At 42.6% G+C, this 22,394-nt stretch overlaps 1 protein-coding gene across 5 annotated transcripts in view; it reads left to right on the top strand.

Annotated features, from left to right (window-relative positions):
- The first annotated feature begins 2,195 nt into the window (after positions 1-2,195).
- Positions 2,196-22,394, top strand: part of EIF2AK1 (eukaryotic translation initiation factor 2 alpha kinase 1) — a 30,372-nt gene continuing 10,173 nt past the window's right edge. For 3 of the 5 annotated variants that reach the window (XR_014235641.1, XM_082360001.1, XM_082360002.1), the window contains exons 1-11: positions 2,196-2,401; positions 8,961-9,119; positions 12,086-12,219; positions 13,401-13,438; positions 14,190-14,289; positions 14,879-14,959; positions 15,621-15,720; positions 16,253-16,313; positions 16,643-16,970; positions 18,126-18,237; positions 22,294-22,394. Coding sequence is in view for 4 of the 5 variants with exons in the window: in XM_082360001.1 (XP_082216127.1) it covers positions 2,284-2,401; positions 8,961-9,119; positions 12,086-12,219; positions 13,401-13,438; positions 14,190-14,289; positions 14,879-14,959; positions 15,621-15,720; positions 16,253-16,313; positions 16,643-16,970; positions 18,126-18,237; positions 22,294-22,394 (1,332 nt within the window). In the remaining variant the exon portion in view is untranslated. Of the gene's footprint in view, positions 2,475-8,960; positions 9,120-12,085; positions 12,220-13,400; positions 13,439-14,189; positions 14,290-14,878; positions 14,960-15,620; positions 15,721-16,252; positions 16,314-16,642; positions 16,971-18,125; positions 18,238-22,293 lie in introns of all 5 variants that reach the window. The other 2 variants (XM_082359999.1, XM_082360000.1) reach the window with 2 other exon arrangements.

Below are 22,394 nucleotides of genomic sequence, written 5' to 3'. Positions count from 1 at the left end.
AGGGTGTGCTTATTTAAAAGCTTTTAGCTATAAATTGCAGGTCATCTTCTAGAAAGATTTCTTTCATTCTATTCTGACCAGAATGAGTTTGTTTTTTTTTTCTCCATTCTGGTGGTGGTGGAAAAGTGGTGAGAACCAGATAATGCATACCAATATTTTTAATGGTTGTGAAGTGTGCCATTGTATTGATGTTTGTAATTTATTTAACCAGTTATATTGCCTGTTTTGGGTATTATAATTAGTGTTGCAATTAATAACTTTTTAAGCTAAATCTTTTTGCTCATTCTTTTCTTAAAAATTAATTAATTAATTTTTGGCTGTGTTGGGTCTTCGTTGCTGAGCGAGGGCTTTTCTCTAGTTGCCGTGAGCGGGGGCTACTCTTCGTTGCAGTGCGCGGGCTTCTCATTGTGGTGGCTTCTCCTGTTGCGGAGCACAGCCTCTAGACACGCCGGCTTCAGTAGTTGTGGCGCATGGGCTTAGTTGTTCTGTGGCATGTGGGATCTTCCCAGACCAGGGCTCGAACCCGTGTCCCCTGCATTGGCAGGCGGATTCTTACCCACTGCACCACCAGGGAAGTCCCATCAAATAAAATTCTTTTTAAAAAAAATATTTATTTATTTTTCGGTGTGTTGGGTCTTCGTTGCTGTGCGCGGGCTTTCTCTAGTTGCCGCGAGCGGGGGCCACTTCATTGCAGTGGCCTCTCTTGTTGTGGAGCACGGGCTCTAGGTGCACAGGCTTCAGTAGTTGTGGCACATGGGCTCAGTAGTTGTGGCTTGCGGGCTCTAGAGCGCAGGCTCAGTAGTTGTGGCACACAGGCTTAGATGCTCCACAGCATGTGGGATCCTCCCAGACCAGGGTTCGAACCCGTGTCACCTGCATTGGCAGGCAGACTGTCAACCACTGTGCCACCAGGTAAGTTCAAATAAAATTCTTAAACAATACCATTTTTGCACATCGCACTGGGGTTGAGGCCCCAAATCTGAAAGGCTTTTCTTTTTATTTTTGGCCGAGCCACGTTGCTTGCGGGATTTTAGTTTCCCAACCAGGGATGGAATTTAGGCCAGGGCAGTGAAAGTGCCAAGTCCTAACCACTGGACCGCCAGGGAACTCCCCCAAACGCTTTTTATTCCAGCTATGTTATCTGATCTGCGATCTAAGAATCAACTTCCAACAACATTGTGTCAGCAACCAAGTCTTCAGAGACATCGCCAGAGGGCAAAGAGGATTTTTGCAGCCAATGGCTTCAAACCACCGTTGGTCCATTGCGGCCATGGGATCACTTGGAAAAGCCTGTCTCAGGTTTGTGAAAGTCGTCTCAAAACCAGCGGAATTTTTTTTTTTTTTTTAAAAGCACTTTTCTTTTTTTTTTTTTTTATAGCTACTTTATTTATTTATTTTATTTTATTTTTGGCTGTGTTGGGTCTTCGGTTCATGCGAGGGCTTTCTCTAGTTGAGGCAAGTGGGGGCCACTCTTCATCGCGGTGCGCGGGCCTTTCACTATCGCGGCCCCTCCCGTCGCGGGGCACAGGCTCCAGACGCGCAGGCTCAGTAGTTGTGGCTCACGGGCCCAGCTGCTCCGTGGCATGTGGGATCTTCCCAGACCAGGGCTCGAACCCGTGTCCCCTGCATTAGCAGGCAGATTCTCAACCACTGCGCCACCAGGGAAGCCCCCAGCGGAATTTTTATTAGGCTGATTCACTCTGGAATCTAGTTGGCATTTCCCGTTTTGCTGTGGCCTAATGGTTCACCAAAATATGTTCAGTTCTCCTTGAGACGAGTCTTGCAGATGCTTTTGATTTTTTAAAATAAATAAATGACAAATGAACAGTCACCGCTGTATCCGCAAAAAGTAAACATTTGGATCAGCGTCCCTGCAGACATCCGATTCTTACACTAGCACCCGAGTCTTGGCGTGAGAAGTGAGAACGCTGACTCGTCGGGTGTTCAGGTCTCGAGGATAGTGGGGCTGAACCGCGGGGAGCAAAGGCCGGGGTCGACCCCACGTAGGGGCCACCCAATTCCTTCCGCAACGCCGCTCGCAGAACAGCCCACCACGCGCCAGCACCTGGGGTGCGCCGGCGCGGGACCAACCCCCCTCCTCGAAGGGGAAGGGGAGGGGGCGGGGCCTGCGCCAGGGCCCGCCCCCTCAGGCGCCCGGAGGGCGGGCAGATCTTCCTCCTTCCGAGAGGCTACTTCCGGATCCGGTGGCGGCTGCTGGGAGTGTATAGGGAGGTGGCGCTTGGGTGGCGGGAGGGTTGCTTTGCAGCCCGCGCGCGGCCGGCGATGCTGGGGGGTATCTTGGGGGCCCGGGAGCGCGAGGCGGAGGGCGACGCGGCAGGGGCTGTGCCTGCGCCGCCTGCCATCGACTTCCCGGCCGAGGGCTCGGACCCCAAGTATGATGGTGAGGGACCCGGAATGCGGCGGCGGCGGCGGCCCTCCCCGCCCCTGTCCACCTTCATTCCCGGGGCTGGCAGGTAGCTGCGAGGTTCGGCCCAGGACCTGGACAAGTTCGTCTGGATCCGGGCTTGAACCGGGACCCAGCGGTGCCGTATGGGGGCGGCGGGCGGGCCGTCTGGGTTAGGTGAACTCGTGTTGAAACAGGTGTCTGCAGCCCGGTCGATCGTTTACATTTCTGTTCCTTGGTTTCCTCTGCGGACTCGGGGCTGCGGACGTGCTGGGCTGTTTTCCAGCTCCTGAGCCCCGGGGTGTTGTCGGGCGATGAGCTTGAGCTTTGTAAACTACTGGAATGGAACTCTGCAGACCCTATGCGCTGAACAGTTTGGGTTAAGAGTTTTAATTTGTAGCTTCTCTCGTCTTTTGCTTCACTAATCGCGTAAAGACTTCTCATAGTGAGGCAGTATGGACATCATCCTCTTCGGTTAAAAAAAAAAAACGCCCGAGTTTTCTTGAGGCTTTTGGTTTCTAGGAGATAGGGCTAAGTCGGCAAAGTCAGTCAAGTTATTCATAAAGCGAGAGGTACTTACAGCATTGAGTCTAACCAGTTCAGAGTATCTAATGTTTTAATGAAAGTGCAATCGGCTCTTTAGCTGCAACCAGTTGTTTTGGCAAAAAAAAAAAAAAATTTTTTTAAATTGAACATGAGCGTGATTTGGAGAACTTTTCCAAACTTGCAGTTGGTGTCAGAAGGGAGGGAGGTTTCATGTGGACAGTCTACCCTGTAACATTTGTAGTTGGTTAAGCCCTTGCAGACATCAACATAAGAATTGAGAGTGAGCATTACAGCATATAATTATGAGCAGAACTAAGATTAAATAGGGGCCAAAATGGAGAGAGTCTGGTATGTAACGTCTGCTCAGTTTAGATATTGGACAACTAAAAATAGGGGAGTGGGGAAAGCATGTATTTAAAAAGTTTGGTCTCCGCAGTAAATATATTGATGATGGTAGTATAGGTATCGATATTCTGTAACCCAGTAGCAACAAATATCCCAAGTTCTCAGAATGTGGTCTTTTTTTTTTTTTCTTAGTGGATGAACACTTAAAAAAAATTGAATTATAGTTAATTTACAATGTTGTGTTAGTTTCAGGTGTATAGCAAAGTGGTTCAGTTATGCATATATATTCTTTTTCAGTTTCGTTTCTATTATAGGTTATTACAAGATATTGAGTATAGTTCCCTGTGCTATACAGTAGGTCCTTGTTGTTTACCTATTTTATATATAGTAGTGTGTATGGACTTTTAATTAATTTATTTTTTGGGTGCGTCGGGTCTTAGTTGCGGCATGCGGGATCTTTTCGTTGCGACACGCGGGCTTCTCTCTAGTTGTGGCGTGTGGGTTTTTTCTCTTCTAGTTGTAGCACGCAGGCTCCAGGGTTCAGTGGGCTCTAGTTGAGGCGTGCGGGCTTAGTTACCCTGCGGCACGTGGGATCTTAGTTCCCTGTCCAAGGATCGAACCCACGTCCCTTGCATTGTAAGGTGGATTCTTTACCACTGGACCACCAGGGAAGTCCCTGTATGGCCATTTTTAAAATAAAATTGTGCCATAAAAAATGAATACATCGATTCAAGGAGGTTTTTACTATGTGGTAGTTCGAATAGAATGATTACAGAGAATACACGTTGAGTTGAAGCATGAAACAAATATTAACATGTTGTAGGGATTTAAAGGTGCAAGCCGAGATGAAAAGGTCTTAATTTATTCCTTAAATTCTTTGATTTTCATCCTTATTACTACCTACAATTCTTGATCTTAAAGAGAAACAAAAACAGACTGTGAGGGCGATTTAAGTAGACCCTTAGCACAGGACAGTTGTAAGATAACTACTCTTTAATGGACAAACTGATTTTTTCCACATGTGTCATATTATAGCAGCTCAATGATGCGTAAAGCATTATGTCATAGAAGTCCCAGCTGTAAACAGGCAAGTCTGTCTGTTCTGTAACATTGTGATAAGGTTTTCTGCAAACCGAAGATTATTCTTGAAGGGAGTGATCGTCGATAAGCTTCTAAAAATTTCCTCCTCCTTTGGTTACTAATAATGCTGCCGCATTTACGTATTGCCTTTTCTTCCAAAGAAGCCCAGAATGTCCAGACATACTTTATCTTTTTATATGAAAAGTTAGGTCTGTGAGAAATGTAGTTTCATTTCTAGACTTCAAACAATAGGTAGACGATTTCTCAACGGTCGTCTGTATTGATGTGAGGAGGTCACTCTGCCCACCAATGGTAGCGTCAGAAAAGTTGCAATCTAGATGTAAGTAACACCTGTGTTCTTTAGCACCTCAGCCTGCAGGGAGTCTCCATCAGCCTTTGATCAGAGTTTCCGCATGTTTTTTTTTTCCTGTGGAACAGCACGGCGTTAGAAGGAGGGCCAACAGTAAGCCCATTGTCAGACTCATTCATTTTCCTTCTTTCATCTGACACAAATGTTTTCACCTCAGATTAATTCTACAGGTTCTTTAATTTAATAATGGACCATTTGGATCATACTTTCCTCAGGAGGTTGAATCAGGTCATCCCTTCCCTGTTTGTCTTACTCCCCTCCTTCTTGGCAGAATTCTAGAACTCTAATGCACATCGGGTTTAGATACCATTTCCTACTCTTTAATAAGAGAACTTGACCTCACCTTTCCTTTTAGCCACTTAACCTCTTCCTTTTCTCCTGACCAGAACTGTGAAATGGGAAGCTTTCAGCCTCAGCCTTCGTTTCCTTTCAGTTTTACTCCTTCCTGCATTTGGGTGTCTGTCCATTGGTCTTTTTTAAAGTTGTCATTTTCTTGATTTATTAGGTTCAGTTGACTCCACTGAGCAACCATTCTTTTTTGTTTTTTATTAAAAAGTAGAATTTTCTCATTGTAGAAAATAGGAGAGTATAAAAATAGGAAAGTGTAGAAGCAGAAAACCCTCCTAAAAAAATCTCACCACTGTTGACAATTCAGTACTTAAAAATTATTTTCACATTACAGAGTATGTTAAAAATGTAGAAAAGCATGAAGAAGAAAATTAGAAAAACCATAATCTCATCGCCCAGAGATTACTGTTTGTAATTTAAATATGCAAACATTACATTTTGGCTTAGCTAGAGACAATTTTTTGGGTGAATTTTGCATTTAAAACTGTCAAAGAAAGGTATTCTGAATGGATTCAAGATTTCTGTCTGATTTCGTCGTCCAGATAAGATAAAAATTTAGAGAAATCATGTGCAAAATTTAAAGGCATAAAGGAAGAAGAGGGGAAAGTGTATTTATTCACATCTCTGAGGAGAACTCACTGCTAATAATTTGGTGTATTCATTTGCAAATACTTCGTGAGAGTTGCTGTATGCCAGGTAGATGCCTAGATATGAAGGATCAAACAGGCAGACTATAAAATAGCTGCTCACTGTAATTTCACTCTTTTTGTAGCCTCTGTCATTGAAAACACAGGGGGCAGAGATTTCTGTCTGTTTTGATGTTTCCATTCTTTTTGTGTGTGTGTACATTTATATAGATATAAAATAAATATATTTTAAAATTGTGATCGTAAAAATTTTACGTTGCTTTTTATTTTTTATTTTTATTTTTTGGCCATGCCTTGCAGCTTGCGGGATCTTAGTTCCCCGACCAGGTGTTGAACTCAGGCCCCAGTAGTGAAAGCTCAGAGTCCTAACCACTGGACCACCAGGGAATTTCCTTATGTTGCTTTTTATTTATTTATTTTTTAAAAAAAATTTATTTATTTATTTATTTTTGGCTGTGTTGGGTCTTCGTTTCTGTGCGAGGGCTTTCTCTAGTTGCGGCAAGCGGGGGCCACTCTTCATCGCGGTGTGCGGGCCTCTCCTGTTGCGGAGCACAGGCTCCAGACGCGCAGGCTCAGTAGTTGTGGCGCACGGGCCTAGTTGCTCCGCGGCATGTGGGATCTTCCCAGACCAGGGCTTGAACCCGTGTCCCCTGCATTAGCAGGCAGATTCTCAACCACTGCGCCACCAGGGAAGCCCTTATGTTGCTTTTTAAATGTGAACTTTTATTAGCATTTTCTTGTGACAAATTAGCCTTTAAGAATGTTATTTTAAGACCATCACATTCTGTACTATCATTTATTTAGTCTTCGCTGTATTGGTGGAAAACAGATTTATCTTTTTTTTACCATTAGAAATAATGATGGGTTTGACGTGTATACACAAATCTTTGTTAATATCTGATTATTTCTTTAGAATAGAGCCACAGAAGTAGGATTTGTTGGGTCAAAGAAAAGTATTAAAACAAGTTTTGATATGTTTTGCTAAAATGATAACCAGAAAGGTTGCATTGGTTTGTATGAAACTATCTCCCTCACCTTCATTAGTGTTACTGTTTATGGCCTGCTTCTTTGACTTGATACAGGATTATTTACGATTATCTTTCTATACACCATCATTTATAACAACTACATAGTATTCTATTATATGTGTATAGCTTGTTTAACAAATTTTTAATACTTTGAGTGTTATCCTGAACACCTTGTACATATATATTTGTTGTGCTTTGTTTAATTATTTCCTTGGTTTATGTTTCCAAAAGTAAAGTTTTGCACACGTGAAATTCTACAGTGTATTGTCAAAGGTTGCAAACACCCCCTTGTGTTTGAAAGTATCTAGTTTTCTGTGCCCTTAACAATACCAAGGATTCCAGGCTTTAAATAGTTACCAGTCTGATGGCAAACTCTTGTACTGTGGTTATTTTAATATGTATGTCATTACTTACTAGTTTTGTTAAGACTATTTGAATTTTAATTGTGCTTCATCTTCTTACTAGCTTGTAAGAGCGCTATATAAATTTTATTCCCTTTTTCTTGTCATGTATAGTAAAGGTATCTGTACTGTATCTGATTTTGTGATTCATATTTTAACTTTAAGATGTCTTTACATAGAGAAGTTTTTACATGGCCACATTTTCCATTCTTTTTCTTTCTCATATTCAGGCAATAAGTATTCATTTAAAATGAATAGCACATCTCCATTCATGCAGGTCTTTTTTGGGCCACCTACAGGTCGGAGAGGTGAATTGGTGAATGAAGTCTCGATTTCCAAACCTCTCTTCCAGGACCTTTAGTAGTCGATAGAGAAGCGTGGAATAAAACGTTTGGAATGGGGCTGACTGTAGAAGGTGTAGGATACCTGGCCCTGTTTCCACAGGGCGTTTCCAGCTGAATGGGTCAGCAGCTCCTGAGCGTTTGAAATTCCTCATCTTTCCTCCAACAGCCCCTCTTACCAGTTTTCACTGTCGTTAACCTCTCCTTCCTCTCATTCCTAGTGTTTTAAATCCTGACCAGTCCATTTCTTTCTTGGTATCTCTGGGACCTGTCCTTTCCTCCACGTTTCTGTCACTTACCTGCTTTATAGGCTCACCCTGACTTCTTGTTGACTCTTTTTTTTTTTTAATTTATTTATTTTATTTTATTTTTTAAGTTCATTTTTGGCTGTGTTGGGTCTTCATTGCTGCTCACGGGCTTTCTCTAGTTGCGGCGAGCGGGGGCTACTCTAAGTTGCGGTGCGCGGGCTTCTCATTGCTGTGGCTTCTCTTGTTGCGGAGCACGGGCTTTAGGTGCGCGGGCTTCAGTAGTTGCGGCGCGTGGGCTCAGTAGTTGTGGCTCACGGGCTCCAGAGCGCAGGCTCAGTAGTTGTGGCGCACGGGCTTAGTTGCTCCGCGGCATGTGGGATCTTCCCGGACCAGGGATCGAACTTGTTGCCATTGGCAGGCAGATTCTTAACCACTGTGCCACCAGGGAAACCCCTTCTTGTTGACTCTTGCATGTTTCCTTCCAGGCTGCCTATCACGTGTCCAGAACAGTTTCCTCAAGCATGTTTCCTGCATTGTGTTTTCGGCCTGTTAAATAACGTATTAAACAGTGCGTGAGAACTTAACGACTGTCAGCTTTAGGTGCCAACTCAGCTGTCCGCTTGGTCTTGTTCAGTGGAAAGAGGATGGGCTTGGGAGTCAGTCTGATCTGCCTGCTAACTTGTTCCTTAACCTCTCAATGAGATCAGTGTCTGCATCTGTAAAATGGGAATGGTAACATAGGGCGTTTCGGGAGGATTCGATGAGATTGTGCATATAAAACACCTGGTCCATAGTGTGTAGCTCAGAGTAAAGATTCTGTTCTTCCTCCCTTTCCCTTTCTTTGCTGCCAAACTTCTTTCTCTCTGCTTCTCGAAGGAAGGAAGCCTTCCTGTTCCTGCTTGCTTGCTTGTTTGTGTGCTGGAATATTTATTTGTTTCTACCTTTGTACACATCATCCCTAACCAGAGCTTCCTCCCTTCCCGAACTGGCATCTCTCTGCGAGTCCTTCCAGACTTCCAGAATTCAACTCAAAACTCAATTCCAGAATGTCTGTCTTGATTAACCCCACTCACCTTAACTACTGTTTTGCTTTTTATTTCTTTAAATTTAAATAGTGTGTTTTCCTAATTAGAATATGCTGTTTTGTCATTATGAGATATGTTTACCATTTCTTAACATTTTTTTCCTTTTTTAATTTGCAGAATCTGATGTTCCCGCAGAACTCCAGGTGCTGAAAGGACCCCTACAGCAGCCGACCTTCCCTTTTGCAGTTGCAAACCAGCTGTTGCTGGTTTCTCTGCTGGAACACTTGAGCCATGTGCACGAACCAAATCCGCTTCGTTCAAGACAGGTGTTTAAATGTTAGTAAGAATAAATTAACCTTGCTAAATAAAACTTGTAAAATTACTCTGTTGTTTAATGCTGTCAGTCTGAGAAGCAGCTGGTATATAAAAATTTGAAATAAGCCTTAGTAGTACATTTGTAAATTTATTTTATGTTTTCCTTGGGGTAATTCCTTATGAATATCATCCCTGGGGACCCTGCAAAAAGATTAATCACCACAAAATTGTGTGTATTTAAATAAATAAAAGGTAGTTCTTTTTGATTTATAAGTGATAATTCATACAATTTTCGAAGCTCTCTTACGGTTTAGTTGGTGACCAGGTACATGAAAATCCCAGGTATTGATTCGGAACTCGTTTTTGCCCAGAGCCCTGGAACGGTTGTGTTTTGTGTCGTTGAAGGAAACTGTTTGCCTCTACGCATTGAATACTTCCGACACCAAATGTGTGGGGCTTTCCTCCCACACGGACCAGTTCTCCTGACACCAGCTGGGTGTCTTACAATTCACTTCTGACACTATCTCCCTGGAGTTGGTGTCAGATCTGGCAGGTTAAGGGCTCAGTCCTACAAAACTGTCCTTATTTCAGATGCCAGTCGAAAGTAGGAGGTCCCTAGGTTCTCAGGTTACCCACACTTTTGTCTGACTTGGCTCCAAATTGGGGGTTCCCAGTGCCCCTCCTCAGATTTGATAATTTGCTATAACAGCTCGCAGTACTCAGGCAGACACTTTTTTAAAAAAATTAATTAATTAATTAATTTATTTATTTTGGCTGTGTTGGGTCTTCGTTGCTGCGCGTGGGCTTTCTCTAGTTGTGGAGAGCCGGGGCTACTCTTCATTGCGGTGTGCGGGCTTCTCATTGTGGTGGCTTCTCTTGTTGTGGAGCACAGGCTATAGGCGCGTGGGCTTCAGTAGTTGTGGCTCACGGGCTCAGTAGTTGTGGCTCACGGGCTCTAGAGCGCAGGCTCAGTAGCTGTGGTGCATGGGCTTAGTTGCTCCGCGGCATGTGGGACCTTCCTGGACCAGGGCTCGAACCCGTGTCCCCTGCATTGGCAGGCGGATTCTCAACCACTGCGCCACCAGGGAAGCCCGAGACACTTACTTATGCTTACCAGTTTATTATAATAAAGGATATGATAAAGGATACAGAGGCACACAGGGTGAGGTCCTGAGGGTCCAGAGTGCTCTACCTTCTGTCCCCACAGAGTTTGGGTTCCCCACCCTCCTGGCAAGTGGATGTGTTCACCCACCCTGTACTTTAGGGATTTTTTATTGAGGCTTCATCACATTGGTGTGCTTGATTATTAACTCAGTCTCCAGCCCTTCTCCCCTCCCTGGAAGACGGGGGTGTGAAGTGGAAAGCTCTAAGCTTCTAATCAAGGCTTGGTCTTTCTGGGGACCAGCCCCCATCCTGAAGTGACCTAGGGGCTCCAGCCACCAGTCATCTCATTAGCATACGAAAAGACTTATCACTGGAGACTCCAAGGCTCTGAGAAGCTCTTGTGTCAGGAACTGAGGTCGGAGACCAAATATTAAGACAAAAGATCGTCCTAATACCCCTATCACTCAGAAGATTATAAGAGTTTTATAACTGTGGAGCTGTGTGTCAGGAGCCCGAGACAAAGATCAAAATAATCAGCAGCAGCCGACCCAGTGTTGAAAATGTTTATTCCTGCCATAGGTTACTTGTCTGAGGAGCAATCACAGAAATGAGTAGAATTACAGATTATGGCATTTCTGGTTCAGCTTCAGAGGTGGAACTCTTGAGTAGCCCACACCACAGATTCTAAGTGTCTTTTCTACCAAGAGTCTTCCCAAGTCTTGTTTGGTGTTAGAAAGCCTTAAACTTACAGATACTTCTATGTGATCTTAGAAGAACAATGTTTTTAGTTAAAGGTAATTATCATTTTGATAAGCTTCATGGGACATAAGAAATGGTAAAAAATTTATTTGTCCAGTATACACTTATTTTCTTGAATATGTGTTGGGGGGGTTGGGTCGCACAAAAGGGGGTGTTCTGTAGGTTCCAAACCCGGGGATTATTTTCTGGTATAGAGACGCAGATTATAATGCTTTTAATATAGTACTCTTGGTCCTGATTAAAGCAAAGCTGTGAATCTTGCTGGTTTTAAGATGTTTTAAAATTCCTTATATACAGCCTTTTTAAAGCCCGAACTTTAAGACAAAGTTGGTTATTTTTTAAAGAGAAATGAGACAGTGTTAATATCATTATTACCTTTTACTTACTATTTCCCTCTTCTGACTATGAATTTCGGTTTCCTTTCTTCCTTCATGTCATGGTGTTCAAAATAAAGGATATTTAAGTAAATGTTTTTGATGTGGTTTAGTTAGTTGACAATCTAAATGGAGAGTTTTTCACATAGAATTTTCTCTGTAGTACCTGTATTCCTTGAATGAGTAAAAACCAAGCACTTCTGTAGAAACTTCTTTTTCTGAGCAGCCTGGCCTTGTGACTTGAGACTTGAGACTTGACTTCCCCCCTGGTATTTGGTCTGTACACACATCTCAGATGTGCTCTTTGTATGTTGGTTAAGGATATTCCATAATTGAAAACAACAATTCATATTCACTTTTGTTGTCAGTTCTAATCATTTGTTTCCATTCCTGCCTTTTAAATTTTTATTTATTTATATATTCTACCCCTCCCCCTCCTTTTTTTTTTTTTTCCTGTCTTGCCTTTTTTAAAAACAGAGCTTAGTACTTTACTGACTGACCAAGCACAGTAAACAAATGCCTGTAGAATGTAGAGTGTCAGATAAGAAATAACAGATGAGCCCCCGTTCAACGAGTGTAACCAATCATTCCATCTCTTCAGAGAATCAGTCCCCAAGCTGTAATGTGTGCGTCAACATAACTTTTTTCTTATAGAGGCTATTATTATGACTCTTTATTTTCTGTGTGTTCTTGAAAATTGCCATCTCATCGATGGCCTTTCTAATAATTGTTTTCCATATTTTTTTATAGTACTTTGTCAGACCTTTATCAAAATGGGGCTGCTGTCATCCTTCACGTGTAGTGATGAGTTTAGCTCCTTGAGGCTACATCACAACAGAGCTATTACGCACTTAATGAGGTCAGCTAAGGAGAGAGTTCGTCAGGTAAGCACTAAGAAATGTACTTGGAGTGTGATAAAGACATTCTCATTTCAAGAGAACTGTATTTTAAAGCATTCTGAAATCCTGATTATAACATAGGTTTAATGTTAACTCCCATTTGTTTATTCAACAGATGTTTATCGAATGGCTGCTATGTGTTAGGCTCTCTTGTAGGAGCTGGGGTTCAGGCAGTGAGCAAAATAAAAGTCCCTGCCCTGGGGCGGGGGTGGTGGTGGGATGAATTGGGAGATTGGGTTTGACATATATACACTAACATGTATAAAATAGATGACTAATAAGAACCTGCTGTATTAAAAAAAAAAAGTCCCTGCCCTCAGGGAGCTTACGTTCTGACAAGCGGGCAGTAAACAATAGAAAAAGAAAAATACATGGGGTGTTAGGTGGTGGTAAGTGTTAAGGAGAAACATAAAGCAGTGAAGGGCATTAGAAAATGTTGGGAGGGGCCGTGTAGCGTGGCAGGTAGGACCTCGCTGAGACAGGAGCAAGGAGCTGAGGTGGAGGAATGCATCACGCGGAGGGGAAGCATTCCAGGCAGAGGAGCAGCTGTGTGCTGGCATGTTTGTGAGGCTGACAGGCAGCCAGTGGTGGAGGTTGGAGTAAGCAAGGGGGCATATGGGAGAGGCGGGGCCGAGGGGCGGATGGAGATGGACCGTTTTAATGTCTTTGGTTTTCACTCAGTAACATGAGAAGTGCTGCAGGGTTCTGAGCACGGGAGTGACATAGCCTGACTTTAACGGGTTCTCCCCAGCTGCTGTGTTGAGAATACATAGAGGAGGGGACTGAGGGCAGAAGCAGGGAGACACTTGCAGTCATACAGGCACAAGGTGCTGGCGGCTTGGAACGGTGACACGGGAGCAGTGGTCAGTTTCTGCTTTTATGTGAAAGGGAAGCTGGCGTTGTTTGCCGGTGGCAACTCCTTGGTAAATCTCAGCTTTGTCCTTGGATGGCAAGAATATAGCTTTTTCACGGGTGATCTTTTAGTTAAGAGAAAAATGTCTTCAATTGCAAACTCTTAAGTAATATTGAAAAAGCCATTGGGTGGGTGTGGTTTTTTTTTTTAATATTAGTTTGAGCATTTATACTGATCTAACATTGAATTTTAATAGATTCCTTATTCCATGAAATTTTCAAAATGCTTTTTAAAAATAACTTTTTGATTTTAGGGTCCTTGTGAGGATAATTCTCATATCCAGAAGATCAGGTATGTGTTGAATACTTTCTTGACTATGCAAGGAGTAAACTGATCCAAAAGAAATCAGGATTAAGAATTAATCCTGAATTAATCAGAAATTAGTAGTGGGGTTAAAAATAACGTAGTTAGGGTAGTTTATGAAAACTAAAAACATTGTAAGATTAAAAACTTTTTAAGATTTGCTAAAAACTTTGTAAGATTTCTCATTCTCTCTTTGACCACCCTTCCCCCACAATTCCACGTGGATTCCATAAGCCCCACTCTTAATTCAGAGCACTGACATCCAGTCTCTGTCAGGGGAACACCACTGAATTTCGGCTGTATGTAGGAAATGCTCGTTTAAAATCTGTAACTGGTCTGAATCATTCAGAAATTTAAGTAAACTTATCACTGAGCTTAGCTACTTAACTCCTGCCTGTTAGTCATCCTTAGGATTCCTGTTAAAACAATAATAATAAATCATAATATTAACTTAATAATTATTAAAACAATAATTTCTAATTGGAATACTAATTACTGGTAAAATACTTAAAATTAATGATCCCCTTGCTATCTCTATTACGCTATTGATTTGCTAATTATCAAATGTTTTCTTCATAGAGAATGAAAACTTTCATTTTAGCTCATCCTTTCCAAATTATCACAGTTTAGTGATAAACGAGGTTTGCCAGGTTAGTAATACAGTGAACGTGATCTGTCTTAGAACATTTCGGTTCTCTCATGTTTGGGGATTGATTGATTGATTGTGTTTAACTTTCAGATCAAGGGAAGTAGGCTTTGAAGCACAAACTTCACGTTACTTGAATGAATTTGAAGAGCTTGCCATCTTAGGAAAAGGTGGATATGGAAGAGTATACAAGGTGGTTTTCCACATATTTGTTTTGACCCCCTACTCTAAACAATGTATTTGCAGAAGTTGTTTTCATTATTATTATTTAAAGTGCTGAAAGGAAAATTCCTAGAAATCATGTATGTTTACTTTTAATTTAGATTTGTCATTTACAGGGACGTGGGCAGGTTTTAATTTTTTCCTAACCATGTTGGTGATTTAGGTGGATTCTGGAAACTTTGAGTTTTTGTTCTTTAGTTAATTTTTATTAAAAAATGTATTAGTTGAAAAAGTTTTGCTGCTGTGTTTTTGCACATAGCCTTTTTGCTAACATTCCCATTCTTCAGACCTAGAGATTCTAGGAGTTGGACTGTCAGTACAGTTGGAAAAACTATTAGTCTAGTTGACTGCGGCTGACTTCCCTGAACACATAGGAAAGAGGATGCGTAAAGCGTGGAGTCCAAACCACTGGACCGCCAGGGAATTCCCCAGGACGTGTGCCTTTAGCTTAATTTTATCTCTTTGGCTAGTTTGGATTATCTAAGGTCAGGTTAAAAGAACTTTCTTTATTCAGTTGGATTTAATGGTACAATATACTTTGTCTTTTCCTCTACTTTTAGGTCAGGAATAAATTAGATGGTCAGTACTATGCAATTAAAAAAATCCTGATTAAGGGTGCAACTAAAACAGATTGCATGAAGGTATGATTTAAAACATTTACTTATTTTGAATAATTGAGTATGTAGGTCCTTTTGAAAGAGTTTGTGCGTGTTTGTGTGTATTTGGGAAATACTCGGTGGTACGGATTGCAGTTTGCTAGGAATGGGTTACTGTAAAATAAACATCAAGATTAAATTTTTATTTGACTTAAATTTTTTATAGGCACTTTAGGTTGACCACATTTCAGGGTCATTGCTGGGGAAATTAATTTTTTAAGTAAACTATTCATATACAATATATAACAAGCTTTTTATGAAAAACACAGGCGCTCAATTCAGGTCCAGGTCTTCTCCCTGACATACTGTGTGGTCCCAGGCAAACGACCTAGTCCTCTAAGCCACTTCTGTCTCCTGCCCTTGAAATAGTGGTGACAAGAATGGTTTTATTTACCTTGGAGGTCTGGACTAACTTGTAGGAATGAAATGAGGGAATGATTATATATGAGCCATGAAAAGTGTAAAGTGCTATATGCATGTAAGTTATTTAGTTGCTATAACAACTGCATTTGTCTCTCACAAAAGTATTCCCGTTATTTTAACACAGTCTAGATTCCTCGTACAGAGGGAACAAGTATTATTTAATACCATGAACATTTAACAAATTTGTAAGTAAAAACCAGCTCTAAGTATGTTTCTTCTTCAGGTACTACGGGAAGTTAAGGTGCTGGCGGGTCTTCAGCATCCTAATATTGTAGGCTATCACACTGCCTGGATAGAACATGTTCACGTGGCCCAAAGGCAAGGTGAGCGGTTTCAGACGAAACGGTTGAAGGGTTGGTAAATTTCGGCCCGTGGGTGACACCAGGCCTACGTCTGTTTTTGTGCACCCTACCAGCTGAGAATTTTTTTTTTAAAGAGTTAAATCAAAGGAAGAATTATTTTGTAAAGATTATATGAAATTCAAATTTCAGTGTCAGTAAAGTTTATTAGAACACAGGCTCGCTCGCGTGTGTTATCTTTGGCTGCTTTTGCAGTACGAAAGCAGAGTTGAGTAGTGGCAGCAGAGTCCCCTAGGGCCCACAGAACCTGAAATATTTACTGTCAGGTCCTGTACGGAAGGTTGGATGAGCCCTCGCATCGTTGAACAGCTCTGTTTTTGTCTTTTCTAAAATCTGCCAGTCATTTGAATAAGCTTGGTGTATTTGCATTTTGCCAGAAGGTCGTGACATTTTTAACTTGTTGTCTCATTTGGTCTTACTTATGTATTTTAGCTCTGCCTTTGACTATAAATTAGAAAACTGGGCTGCTTGAAGATTTCCTTTTGTTTCTGTTCAGCAGATAGAATTTCTATTCAGTTGCCATCTCTGGAAGTGATCTCTGACCAGGAGGACACCAGGTACGTGGGCTGCCGTGTCCTTTCACGCCCTGGACGTTACCTCCAGTCACCTGCCTTGGGTCGCCTTTGCCTTTTACAACTAGGAGCTCAGGAGTGTTTTAGACTTTCTTTTTGCTTATTTTCATTACAAAAATGTTAAGTTATTTTCTTCCTCCTCTCAGGTATTTCCTGTCAGTGTTTTTAAGTAAATGCTGCTGCTAGACAGATTGGCTGTCTCTTTTGTCAGGAGTTTACCAGTCAGGTTCATACAGACTTGAAGGAACAGTTGAGGTACTCTGGATCTTTTTTTACGTTGGTTTTTATCGTTACTGTTTTTTTTTGGCCTCCAGAGATCAGTGTGATGTTAAAAGTGATGAAAGTAACAGCTCATTCATTATCTTCGCCGAATTCACCCCAGAAGAAGAAAAATCCTTGGGAGAATCTGGCATTGAAAATCAGAATAATAGATTGGTGAACTGCAGCGCCAGTGTAGTCACAAGAGATGCTGGTGGATTTGCACCATCCCTTGAGCCCCAAGAAGAAGGTGTGGCTGACGGGTCTTCCAGATCGACTGTTGGGCGTCGGCTGCCAGTTCGGCATAATTCAGACCTGGAAGAGAACTTCGCGTCCACTGAAGAATCTTCTGAAGAAAACTTCAACTTGCTGGGGCAGACGGAGGTAGATGACTCTCCCAGAACCTGCCCATTTGCTGTTTCCCTGTAATAGCGGTGTGGAGGGCTGTGATTGGATACGGCCGGCCCTCCTCCTCAGCTGGCTTCCCCCGGCTCCTCCTCCCTGTCTCTGCTCTCGTGCTCCCTCCTGTCACGTGGCCCTTGTATTTGGTCTTCCCTCCTTCTCTTAGTTAACTCCTCCTGGTCCTTTTCTGACCTCCCTGACGGGGGCATTTCACAGGTACACCCTGGAGCAGGAAGCATCACACACGTTCTATTTCTGTGGTTGTTTAGCATCATGCTATCAAAATATATTTATTCAGAAAGATTTTCTGTATTTTGGAACGTGACTTTAGGAGACAAGTCCTAGGCAGATCACCAGGTCAGCTTTCAGTGTCCTAATTGCAGTAATTAGGATTACACTGATGTGCTGGTACTCTCACCCTTACTGAGTGTTAGTATTTAAACTTGAACGTTAACAGGGTCTGCGCATAACCTGTCATGTTGGGATCACAAAACTGTATATACCATCTGTACACTCCCACGGAGAATTAATTCTGGCTGTCCAGGAATATGAGGTTCTGTACTTTTATGAAACACAAAAAACTTTGAGTAGGTTCCCTGAATATAAAGGAGTTGAGTTTGAGGGACTTTTCATCAGAATCATTTCACTGCTCTGTAATAAATTTGGAAAATTTTCCTGAATGGGCTACAGTGAGCTTAATTTTTGCTTACTTTTTTCTCAGACAAATTATGAGTTATGTGAAGCCGGATAAAGTGTGTGTACACTCTGGGGTATCCATAGAGTAGTAGAATACCATACAGCCAGCCTGATTCTTTATCTTCAGCTTTAAAAACTGTTTATCTCGAGAGCAGACTAAACAGTTTCGGGCCCACGGACTCTGTCACGTTCAAGAGCTTCTTCCATTTAATACCTGCCTAACCCCAGCCGGGCCTGCCTCTGCCCACTTGGGTCATGATGCGTTGTGTTAAGTATTGCTTTATTCCTCTGTCTCCTTCACTAGAGTTCAGGCTTCTCGGGCAGGCTTGTGTCTGTAGTCTCTGCCCACAGCACATAGCCTGGTGCTTGGCCTAGGGCAGGCAAGGGAGCATTTGTCCGCTAAATTGTGCAGATGGGAGCCAGCGGTGTGTCGCCCCCTAGGTGCAGTACCACCTGATGCTGCACATCCAGATGCAGCTGTGTGAGCTCTCGCTGTGGGACTGGATCACGGAGAGGAACCAGCAGGGCCGGGAGAGCATGGATGAATCCGCGTGTAAGTACCACGTGGGTGTTCGAGGGCTGGGCTGGGAACTACAGACAGACCTGCCGCCTTCTGCCTCCACGTGCTTTGGATCGGGGGAAAAATCACATTTTTAAAATATAAGTAGGTATTTGGAAGTTAATATTTTCTGTTATAGATACATAGTTTGTTGATATTTAAGAGTACTATGCTGGAATTTAGTATAATGATTTCAGGTAGAAAAGGTCTTTTAAAAATTTTTTAAGGGAAAATTTAAATATTTGTTTTATTTTTTTAACCTGAAAATGTGATACTTTGGGACTTCCCTGGCGGTCCAGTGGTTAAGACTCTGCCCTTCCAGTGCAGGGGGCATGGGTTCGATCCCTAGTCAGGGAACTAAGATCCTACATGCCGTGCGGTGTGGCCAAGAAAAAAAGAAAAGACTGAAAATGCGATACTTCTATAAAAAGAAACCTTTAAAGAAACCCTTATAGAAGGGCATGTGGTCAAAAGTTTGTCTCCTTCAAGATCCAAATCCGCCCCCGCTCCCCTGCAGTTATACAATAGCCTCTAGAAGTACTCTGTTAGGTTAATATTTGTAGAATATTATAACACTGGTTCTCAACTTAACACTGCATGTTGAAATCACCTGGGGAACCTTTACAAAGATGTTGTCAATAAAAAAAGAATAACTTTACAGTGGAAGAAACGTGACAAACACCCCCTCAGCAAGTAATGAAGGTCAGCATCAACAGCGATAACTCATGTTGATAGTATGTGCCCTTGATAAGAGGCTATGAGAAGGGCACGGTATCTCTGTGATTTTCCTCCCCAAAACCCATAACCCCAGTCTAATCATGAGAAAAACAGACAAATCCCAACTGAGGGACATTCTACAAAACACCTGACCAGTACTTCTGAAAACTGTCAAGGTCATCATAAACAGGAAAAGTCTGAGAAACTGTCACAGACCAGAGGACCCTCAAGAGGCGTGACAACTCAATGTAATGTGGTATCCTGGATGGAATCCTGGAACAGAAAAAGGACATTAGGTAAACACTAGGGACGTCTGAATAGCCTGTGGACTTGTATCAGGATCGGTGCATTGTGACATGTACCAGACTGATGTAAGGTGTTGGTGACAGGGAAACTGGGTGTGGGGTAAGTGGGAACTGTCTTCTCAGGTTTTCTGTAAATCTAAGACTGTTCTTAAAAATGAAATCTTTTTAGAAAAAGGGTGTTGTCTGGGACCACACCAGTAATTTTTATATAATTGGTCTTGGATAGGGCTTAGCCTTTGTTATTTTTTTGTGAAAGTTCTCTTGTTGATTCTAATGTATGGCCACAGTTGAAATTCACTATGGTAGATGATCAAAATAGGGAATGCGAGTGATCTGATTTTAAGTAAAGGCTCAACTAAATATCGATCATTAATCATTTGCTGTTCACTCCTAGTGACACTATAACCCTTTATTTGGCCTAAAACACAGGTCAGTTGGCCTACTCAGAATCTTAGACTAGCTTCCCATGGAGACGGAGACATAACGTCTCTCTCCAGCAGCTCCTCAGTGCCCCTCGGTTTACCATGAAATTAGAACATGCCAGACTTTGTTCAGTTCAGTCCAGTCATGGTTAAGTGGTGCGTGGGGTATTTTTAGGGCCCAGTAAAACTGGATCCTTGGCCTGCTGCATGCGCATTATAGTGCTATGTGCCCATCTTTGTGGAAAGAGAACGGTTCATTCCAGCCCCGTGTGCAGTTGATCTTGAAGCTTACGTTTGGAAAGTGAGTCTTTAATGAAGTGTGGGGTGAGAACTCTAATCTATACCATCCAGTACGATAAACCCGTCAAAACAGTGAAGGCAAGAGATGGATCATACTGCTAGCAGGATGTATATTTTTCTTTTAAAAAATGTTTTAAATTAAAAAGTTTTATCTTTGTAGCATTCCAGCCCTGTGTGTCCAGCTTTACATTAATCACATTTTTTAGGTGAATCATTCCCCACACTCCCATGAGGGGCACACCTGGGTTTGAGTCATGGCTCTGGTACTCACCAGCTAGGAGGTTTGGGGTAAGTCAGTTAACAGTTCTCAGTCTCTATCCTCACCTGTAAAATGTGGATCATCCCCGTTTTATGGGGTCGTTGTGAGGATTAAAGCAGTGCCTGCAAAGGATGTAGCACTGAGTGGAAACTGCGATCACTGGAGCAGGTCTGTGTATGATTACTGAATCCTCCAGCAGTTGCCTACCGTTTGGATGTGTTAGGTGAGTTAAAAGGAAAACCGAATTAAAGACAGACCAAAGCAAGGTAGTTATTCTGAATAGTTGGGAAAGTCAGAAAGGCCTTCTTGCATTTCTTCCCAGACAGGTTGGTCACTTCAGGGGCGGGGGGGTCATACTAGAGGTACTTGTAGTGGAACCATTGTTTTTATTTTATTTTTTAAATATTTGTTTACTTTTTGGCTGTGCCACGAGGCTTGCAGGATCTTAAGTTCCCCGACCAGGGACTTAACGCGGGCCCCGGCAGTGAAAGCGCAGAGTCCTAACTACTGGACCACCAGGGAATTCCCTGGAACCATTGTTTTTACACACACACACACACACACACACGCACACAGAGAGTTTTCTGTCTTAAGTACTTGAGGTCCCTAAATTATATGCTAGACAGTGTAAAAGGAGGGTGTGGAATAGGTTTGAACTCTATAACAAAGTCGGCTCATTCAGGGAGAAGGGACCACGTGGTGCTCTCGTGCTCAAAGGTAAACAATAGGCTTATGATTTTATTTATTTATTTATTTATTTATTTAATATATTTATTTATTTTTGGCTGCATTGGGTCTTCGTTGCTGCATGGGGGCTTTCACTAGTTGCGGCCAGCTGGGGGCTACTCTTCGTTGCGGTGCACGGGCTTCCGTTGCAGTGGCTTCTCTTGTTTCGGAGCACGGGCTCTAGGTGCTCAGACTTCGGTAGTTGTGGTTCGTGGGCTCTAGAGCGCAGGCTCAGTAGTTGTGGCGCACGGGCTTAGTTGCTCTGCGGCATGTGGGGTCTTCCCGGACCGGCGCTCGAACCCTTGTGCCTTGCATTGGGAGGTGGATTCTTAACCACTGTGCCACCAGGGAAGTCCCTGATTTAGTCTTACCAAACCTCTCCACCCTCTAAATTCCCATATTATGTTATGATATTAATAGGTTAATTAATTCATTTACCTTTTCGCCCCTATACTTCATTTGTCCATCATTTTTGGAAAATGCGGCATTCCAAATCTTCCAGGCAATAGAAGCTCACCCCTTGGGCTAACATAATTTATCTTTTTTCTTATTCTGTTATTCGTAATAATGTGTTTAATCCACAGCGGGCCAGGACACCAGATTTATTAGCATTAAACCCCAGATGTCAGGGGTTGAAGGGGACTGAAACGTAGTTTAATCTAGCCACCCGATGCCTGAGAATTGTTTACAAAGCAGTTAATACAGGGGCTCTGAGTGACATGAGAGGTCCTCTCTTCCTGGTGACAGGAAGTCCATCGACTCTTGGGAGCTAATTTGCAGTGGCTTCTTGGTTTGCTGATTTCTAGGTTTGAAACCATTGTGGAGTATTGACTGTGTTGACAATCTGAATGTTGTGTGGTGTCAGGTGTTAATGTACTTATAACTACGTTCATTACATTTTTTTTTATAAAGTTATTTATTTTTGGTTGCGTTGGGTCTTCATTCCTGTGCACGGGTTTTTCTCTGGTTGTGGCGAGTGGGGGCTACTCTTCATTGCGGTGCGCGGGCTTCTCATTGCGGTGGCTTATCTAGTTGTGGAGCAGGGACTCTAGGCGCACGGGCTTCAATAGTTGTGGCACGTGGGCTCAGTAGTGTGGCTCGCGGGCTCTAGAGCGTAGGCTCAGTAGTTGTGGTGCATGGGCTTAGTTGCTCTGCGGCATGTGGGATCTTCCTGGACCAGGGCTCGAACCCGTGTCCCCTGCATTGGCAGGCAGATTCTGAACTACTGCGCCACCAGGGAAGTCCCCTCATTACATTTTGATGTTATGTAACAAGTGAAAAACTATTAGAGAAATAAAACTTTTTTTTTTTTAACTTAAAGGTCCTTATGTTATGGCCAGTGTTGCAACAAAAATTTTTCAAGAATTGGTGGAAGGTGTATTTCACATACATAACATGGGAATTGTACACAGAGATCTAAAG

Source organism: Balaenoptera borealis (assembly GCF_965194805.1).
Source record: "Balaenoptera borealis genome assembly, chromosome: 16".
Classification (NCBI taxonomy): Eukaryota; Metazoa; Chordata; class Mammalia; order Artiodactyla; family Balaenopteridae; genus Balaenoptera; species Balaenoptera borealis.
The sequence above is the reverse complement of the archived record's forward strand: the minus strand, read 5'-3'. Positions and strand labels throughout refer to the sequence as shown.